This window comes from Scardinius erythrophthalmus (genome assembly GCF_964197995.2).
Source record: "Scardinius erythrophthalmus genome assembly, chromosome: 13".
NCBI lineage: Eukaryota > Metazoa > Chordata > Actinopteri > Cypriniformes > Leuciscidae > Scardinius > Scardinius erythrophthalmus.
Window position 1 is genome coordinate 33,889,082 of NC_138233.1, and position 8,805 is coordinate 33,897,886.

Below are 8,805 nucleotides of genomic sequence, written 5' to 3' on the forward strand. Positions count from 1 at the left end.
ATTTACACTGCAGAACTACAACTGCAATAAATAATGTTATGAGATAAAGGTTTTAAATACATTTTTGAATATACAAATAAGAAATGTTGGAAAAAACGGCAATGATACTTTTAAACGTGAAACTAAACCGCCTGTAGGTGGCAGCACTTAATGAGTCACTCCTTAAGAAATTCATTCAAAACGCTGAATCATTCAGTAACAAAACACCGCTGAGTGTTGCTTTAATGTGCAACCGTTCTGCTGTGATCTTTGTTTGGAACTATTTTCGCTGGTGAAATATTGCAGGGCTGTCACTAATAATCATTTTGGCAATCGAGTAATCGTTCGATTATTTTGACGATTTATCGAGTAATCGGATATTTTAAAAAAAGACCTAAGCAACGGGGTGGGAATCTTTTGGCACCTCACGATTCAATTCAAATCGATTCCTTAGGTCACGATTCGATAAAAAAATTGATTTCAAATTTCGATTTGATATGCATAGATTTGATTGTGGTTTACTGTTTTGTGCTAATTTACTTATTTGACTATGGTACAGTTGAATAGGCTAGGTCTAGAAGAAGAAAAAACAACTCACTGAATTAATTGTAAACCTTGAAATTTATTGAATTTTTTCTTCCCATTTTATTCAACCCAATATTATAAAACAAATGCCCTTTAAGCTGACAGCAATCATTACATGACTGGCATTCTTCTGTAATAAAGCAAGGCAGCCCTGAGAAAATTAGAAAAACTACTTGGTACATAAATAAAATTCCTTGATACAAAAATTTTATGAAAAGAGGTTTTTAACAGGATGGTGTGATTAAAATAAAAGATGATCCGGCCACTTTAAAGTTCAAAGTCTGGACACACTTCGGCTTTTATACCATTGCTGGGACAAACAAAATCGACAAAGAGTATGTGATGTACAAGCACTGCCTGGTAAAAGTGAAGTGCATGGGTAATACCACCAACATGCAAAGCACTTGCACCCTGATCTCACTGAAAACATCTTTGCGAAGACGCAGATTCAGACGAATGCAATTCCACTCATGAACATCTCGGTCTTAAAGCCACAAGCTGATGACTCGGAGACCAAGACCATCAGTAGGGACGCACAATTGATTATTGTGATTGATTAATGCACAATGAACATTTTGGCCGATACCGATAATTATTTATATTTGAAAGCCGAAAACTGATATCTAAATCCAAATTTGTATCATTTTTGAGAGCCTGATTACAAAAACAAAAGTCTCACCATTTAAAAGCCATGTCCTAAACACTTCAACATAAATCAAACATATACAGTACAGTAGCCTACCAGGGTTGAACCAAGTTTTACAATTAATTTTACACTCCTATGGCCAACTTTCTTTATCAAATAAAAATATATTGCCTTACAAATAAATAAAACAATGCCTTAATATTATTTTTATTATAATTTTATGTAGCCTATTTGACAGATTTGCACTGCACAAGTTGCACTCAACTGTATTTTCCTTTTCAAATTGACTGGAATCATATTTCAACTCAAGCAATAAAAAAGCAATCATTGCAAACATTGAAGAGTCTCAGCTGAAGGAAATAATCTGTTATTTATCAGCTGTAACACATCGGCCAAATTTTCGCATTGGGTCATAACGATAAATGAACATATATCTCGGCTGATGCCGATATAGTGGCCGATATATCACCCATCTCTATTTATTTATATAGCACTTTATACAATACAGATTGTTTCAAATCAGCTTCACGGTAATACACAGGAAAATAACAGAATCAATGTTGCAAAATTCAAAGTCTGCCAGTTCAAAATAGACAATATAGTGTCACTATTCATATCAATTCAGTTCAGTGTTGATTTAATACATTTTAATAACTATGTTAAGTTCAACTATTATGAAAAGAGTTCATTATTCACTTTGAGTAAGTTCAGTATTGATTCAAATCAGTTCAAAAACAGAGTCGATAATCAATTATGAAACGAAGTTGAAAAAGCTTTGAACAAGACACCTCAGCAAATGACCTGCAGTTTAGCAAGACAAGGACTATTGCAGTTATGGTTGATTTGTGTAACGTTTACATTACTATTGAAACTGTAATCTATTCCCACTTCACACTAATCTGCGTTTCAGAAACACATATCAATACCAACAAATAAAACAGAAAGCCTTTATGAGAAATAATATTTATGTAACGTTAATGAAAATATCTTCAACAGACAGCTGAAGAATAGGCTGATATACAGACATAGAGAGAAAGACATATTTAGTTAATTAACGGACAACAGACAAAACAACAACAACAACAACAACAAAAAACAGAAATATTAAACTAGAATATCGCACATCCTTTGTCTGATACGAGTACAGACTCATGTTGACAGCTCAATCAGTGTGTAACTAACAGATGAAGGCAGATGAGACTGTGTGTGTGTGTGTGTGTGTGTGTGTGTGTGTGTGTGTGTGTGTGTGTGCGTGCGCGTGCTTTAGTCATGACTCATAAGATGAATCCGATCAACAAGCGCAGACTAATCTTCATTATCATCATCAACTCAGTACATTAACACACTCGTGTTTTACACGCAGCAGAAACGCGATGTCATTGATATGAGCGTCATTTGATTTAATAGTGTGCAGGAATCACGAGTAGCATCTTTATCACATGCTAACCGCTCGAGCTAACGCTGTCGTCACGCGAGTCTCCACACTGCGCGCGCGCACCCGCGCGACAGGGACACACGCTCGCTCACATCATCACCAAAAACACACAAAGCTGTCATTAAAATCACCAATCATCAATACTGGTCAATGAATGTTGTCATATATATGACATACCTCACTGCTGACGCTCTGCACCTCCATTTTGAGCGAGGACTCCTGCGCGGGGCCGAAAGATATCATATGGTTGGACTAGAGGCTTATTCCGTGAGGCATTTCTGCGTCGTGTGTGACCATTAAATGTGCATGAAGATCAAGTGACGCGGCGATTTGCAGGAGCACACAAACCGCGCGGGCCGCTCCGCTCGCTTATTCCCGCAAATATGGCCGTCTCTGTCCGCGCGAGCTGAACACGGCAGCGCTGACGTCACCGTGACGCAACCCAGCGGAGGATTTCCCCATCAACCGACTGAGCTTTGAGTATCATCTTTCTCCTCACAGGATTCATATTTGGAATAACGAATTGATTATAATTAAAGGCAAGAGTATTTTGTTTTGTGTGCTTTTTGGATTACGATTTAAATTACTTGAGTGATGATCTGTTTGATTCAACTCTAAAAATGTATTCATTTATGTCTGGTCAATTTTCCTATAAAATATAAAGAATTTTTACAGCAATCAAAGCTATCCCTTCTGGACTTATTAATTTGATGATCAGCCATCTGTCCTATTATAAAGTAGATAATAAAGACTAATTTCTATATAAATGACACACACACACAAAAAAAAAGTTTGATAAATGCACTTATAAAGTAGCCTAGAAATCTAGACGCACCCTAGCGGCAGCAAAATGTATCTTGCAGCCAGGGTAGTCTAGCAACTCTCCATTGACTTTCGTGCTGGAAAAACCTAAATGGGGTCAGGCCAATCACGTCGTGTATAGAGAGGGCGGGGCTGGCTTAACATAATGACGACAGAGTTGCGACGGACGGTTACCTGCTACTTGAAAACAAATAATGGCTGCTTCTGGCGAACAGTCTTTTGAATCGGCTTTGGCCGCGACTCTGGAGGACTTGGAGTTAAGTTTTTCTTTGAAAAAAGAGCAAAGAACGGCACTTAAGTCATTCTTAAAAAAGGAAGATGTGTTCGTAGTTTTGCCGGCCAGATTCAAAAGTTGAATCTATCAACGCTCCGCTGTTGGGAAAACGCTCTGGTTGGTTGAAGCGCTGTCCTATTGCGTGCAGAGGGAATTTGAAAGACAGCCGTTTATCCCACCCCTCCGATTGAGCCGTGTCTATGGTGAGTTGCCAGACCAAACATCTTGATGTAGGTCTGGCTTGCCAGGCTACTAATATAGATATTAGACCAGAAGAAGAAAAAGTAAAAAAAAAAAAAAAAAGTTATTCCAAGAAGGAATTTTTATTGGAATTCCTTTCTAAGGGATGTTAATTGGAAAAAGGCATGGCTGTTACCATACTTTTTTTTTATTTCAAATAAGTTAAGAGAAATTAATTTAAATATTTCTCATTTCTAACAATTGTAAATACTCAACTCACTCTTCTCCATGCAATAACAATTCGTTAAAACTTCCATTAAGATCCATATTGTAGTTATTTATTACTCCACAGGTCGACTGGGAAGCTATGTTGAGGAACAGGATGTGCTGTCCTCTTTCCCTGAGGATGGCACTCCACTTTGGACTTTTAGTCTTTGGTGATTTCAACATTCATCTAGAGAAGCCTTATACAACAGACTTCATCTCTCTCCTAGCCTCATTCGATCTCAAACAGCTCATCACCACAGGTACTCACAAATCAGGCAACCAACTGGACCTTGTTTACACACGCAACTGCATCACAGACAACATTCTGGTGAAACCTCTGCACATTTCTGATCATTTCTTCATTACTTTCAATCTTTCATCTGCTGTGTCATCTTCTCTTCCCTCACCCTCACAATTCTCATCTCTGGATGTGAATACCGCAACGGATACTTTATATTCCACTTTAACTTTTTCTCTAGACAATATCTGCCCTCTCTCCTCCAGGCCAGCACACGTTACTCCCTCTGATCCCTGGTTATCTGATGTTCTTCGTGAACACCGGACCAAACTCAGGGCAGCGGAGAGGAAATGGCGCAAATCAAAAGACACATCTGACCTGAGTATCAATCTCTGCTCTCATCCTTTTCTGTTGAAGTTCATGCTGCGAAATCTTCACATTTCCACAACAAGATTAACAGCGCTTCTAACACACGGACACTTTTCAAGACATTCAACTCTCTCCTCTGTCCACCACCACCCACCTCCTCTTTAATTGCTGATGATTTTGCTAATTTCTTCACCAACAAAACAACAACTATCAGCAGTCAGTTCTCAGATCCACACACACAGGAACCCAGACCAACCTCTCCCACAGCCAATAACCTTCTCTCCTCCTTCCCTCCACTAACCGAGGCAGAAATAGCTTTCCTGTAGCTCAAACAGTAGAGCGTTGGCGCTTGCAACGCCAAGGCCATGGGTTCGATTCCCAGGGAAAGCAAGAACTGGTAAGTAGTGATGGGGAGGAGACCGCTTATGCCTAGTCCGAGTCAAGACCGAGTCTTTGAGGAAGCAAGTCCGAGTCGAGACTGAGTCTTTAAGGAAGCAAGTCCAAGTCGAGATGGAGTCTTTAAGGAAGCAAGTCCGAGTCGAGACCGAGTCTTTAAGGAAGCAAGTCCGAGTCGAGACTGAGTCTTTCAGGAAGCAAGTCCGAGTCAAGACCGAGTTTTTGAGGAAGCAAGACCGAGTCTTTGAGGAAGCAAGTCCGAGTCGAGACTGAGTCTTTGAGGAAGCAAGTCCGAGTCGAGACTGAGTCTTTGAGGAAGCAAGTCCGAGTAGAGACAGAGTCTTTAGGAGTCGAGACCAAGACCATAAAACCATGTCAGTTTTCATATTCATGATTTAATAATCAACAGTTAGGCCTACAGACTAAGCTAGATTGGGAATTGTTTAGAGGAGCAGTCTTAACGTCTTAATATGGACTATGCTTTTACTATCATTAAAAAAGTCCCTACCACATGCATCATCTTCTGCCTATTTTTCTAAACTGCTTCAACAGTGCTGCTCTGTCATTAACATGTTAAGCCCACCCTGACTTTTTTAAGGGGACATAGTTAGGACATAGTTTAATCATAGTTAGGACATGCAGAGCAAATTAAAATTTTCTAGTGGTATGTCTAAATTAGTAGGCTTAGATACTTTATAACATTTTCCAATATTTCCTAATTTTAAACATTTTGACAATACACTAGAATTTAGTTATGGGGACGAGACCGCCTATGCCGAGTCCGAGTCAAGACCGAGTCTTTGAAGGGTCGAGACCGAGTCGAGACTGAGTCTTTGAAGGAACAAGTCCGAGACGAGTCCAAGAAAGCAGGAATCAGTCTCGAGACCGGTCTCGAGTACTACATCACTACTGGTAAGAATGTAAAATGTGTACCTTGAAATGCAATGTAAGTCGCTTTGGATAAATAGCGTCTGCCAAATGCATAAATGTTAGTATCTAAACTTCTCCTCTCCAGTCATCCTACCACCTGCCCTCTAGAACCCATCCCCTCACACCTTCTACAAGCCATCTACTGTATTCTAGCAGGCTCGGGTAACCCCACTGCTTAAAAACAACAACATTAAACACATAACTCGTAGAGAGTTACAGACCTGTCTCTCTCCTACCATTCATTGTGAAAACACTTGGACGAGTTATTTTCAACCAAGTATCATCTTTCCCGTCTCTGAACAACCAGCTGGATGTCAACCAGCCTGTCTTCAAGAAAGGGCATTCAACCGAGACTGCATTACTGTCGGTCACAGAAGCCCTACGGATCGCAAAAGCTGTTTCCAAATCATCAGTTCTCATTCTCCTGGATCTGTCTGATGCCTTCGACACTGTGAATCATCAGATCCTTCGGTCCACCCTCTCATCTCTGGGCATCACAGGTACTCCTCTCCACTGGTTTGAGTTCTATCTCACAGGTAGATCCTTCAGAGTCGCATGGAGAGGGGGGGTATCCAAAGCACATCAACTGACCACAGGGGTTCCTCAGGGTTCAGTGCTGGGACCCCTCCTCTTCTCCATCTACACCACATCACTGGGGCACATCATACAGGCACATGGCTTCTCTTTCCATTGCTATGCTGATGACACAACTCTTCCTCTCATTTCAACCAGATGTTCCCACAGTAGCTCCACGGATCTCAAGCTGTCTGGCGGACATCTCGACATGGATGAAGGAAGTCAACTTACGCCAAAAGAGTAACACTTGACGATGTATGACGTAGGATGTAGGAGTGGTGTAAGCTTTGACGCCTCTCACAACAAACTCAAGCCCCTCTTCTCTTTTATCAAAATCTTCCGACATTTATCTCTAAAAATTCCCGTTTTAGACTTCTAATTCCTGACCGGTGTTTTGTTTTGCTCTATCCTCTTTGCTTCCTAGATGCACTTTTATGGACTTCAAAACAGAAACAGCCATTCACTGCCATAATGAAGCTTTTTTTTTTAAGTAATAAAGATTTTTTAATATAACTCAGATTGTAGTTGGCAGTTCTCTAGAAAAATAAGTGATCACATTTCACACAGTCAGCTTATCCTCAATCTTTGGATGCCATCCTTTGTTTTGCGATTGTAAAAGCATCATCTGTAAGTTAATTCTTCATTACATAATGCTTGATGATACATATTTGCATATATTTGTGATAAGTTTATTCTAAGCTTTGATTTAATGTAATTTTGGTGATAGCCTTTAGCTATTAGCCTTTTTTTGGTGTGGCATTCAATGTGTTGATTCCATTCTACTTTGATACGCTAATGTCACTATATGAGTCAATATCTGTATTTATTGCTATTTTCTTTGTTATCTGAAATTTATGACACTGATTTCATTTGGTGTATTTTCAGATAAGAGTTTCAGAACTACATGAATGTTCTTTAGTCAAATTGTTCTGAAAATTGTTCTGATTATTGTTTATTTGCTGTTTTTTTTTTAGTTTTACTCCTAATTCATAATGTACTTGGCATCTTATTAAGCGGCAGATACTAAGATGAATCCTGACTCGTCTGTACTTTATGGATGGAGTTTGGCTGGCTGTTAAACTGCATCTGTACATGCAAGGAGAACAGTACAATGGTAGAACATTTAAGAGCAATAGCCTACAGTCTCTGAACAAACAACACACGTCAGTTTAACACAGAAAGAATTAAGGCATAGTTACTTTTTTGTCCATTGTTCTTTGAACTGTCGGTCTACATCATTGTCTTCTGTGTATCAGAATAATTCGTCAGCTAGTGACAACAGCAATTTCTTAGCGATATTTACACTAAATGAAAATAGCAATATATATACATATATATATATATATATGTTTACACTAGCCTAAAAGTAGCAGTTCTTTGCAATTAGTGCAAATAGATGTTAGATGCTTTTTATACTTATAAATAGTGTCAGATACTATTTGCACCTCAGTAATAGAGCATAGAGTGTAAATTACTATATTTATTAAAATTATTGAATGGATGCCACCTTATTGGGACAGTAAAGCTCTCCTTACACCTACCCCATAAACACTTTATTATTAAACACTTGTTGGACACTTTATTTCCATACTTTATTATTTTTTTCATTTTTATTGAAAGTTAATGCCTTTTTGATCTGATATGTGATGAGAAAATGGAGACAAGCAAGTTCGGTAAAAGGCGGTCTCGAACTTGGGTCAAAGGCAGCTTATCCACGCCATACTCCCTATGGCCTGCGCCACCGTATACACTGAGAAGTGTGCGTCTTCTTTAATCTTGTGTGGCCCAACCAGTCATTGGTGGGTGGGGTTAGTGTAAATAGCCTTTGCCAACAAGACAGGCTATTTACACTTAGTGCACACTTACACTTATACACATTTACACTTATTTTACAAAAGAAAAACTTTCCGTTTTAAGCATATCGTTGTCATGTAAACGTACCCTAAGGTATATAGCAAGTCTGCTGGTGCCGTTCACCTTTTTCCCCTTCAGTCCTGGATTGATTTTTCTTTTAGTTCTTTTTTTGCATTAATATTATGATTTACTTCTGATTAAATGTTTCTCTTTTAAATTGACTTCCATGTGTGGCCTCCCCTCTTTATGTTGCA

The 8,805-nt window shown here is 39.0% G+C and overlaps 1 protein-coding gene across 2 annotated transcripts in view; it reads right to left on the reverse strand.

Moving 5' to 3' along the window:
- The window catches only part of rps6kal (ribosomal protein S6 kinase a, like), a 26,585-nt gene extending 23,490 nt beyond the window's left edge, over window positions 1–3,095 (reverse strand). For both annotated transcript variants that reach the window (XM_081382973.1, XM_081382974.1), the window contains exon 1: window positions 2,823–3,095. In XM_081382973.1, the coding sequence (XP_081239099.1) occupies window positions 2,823–2,888 (66 nt within the window). In that variant the 5' untranslated portion in view covers window positions 2,889–3,095. The remainder of the gene's footprint in view (window positions 1–2,822) is intronic.
- Between the last annotated feature and the right edge of the window lie 5,710 nt (window positions 3,096–8,805).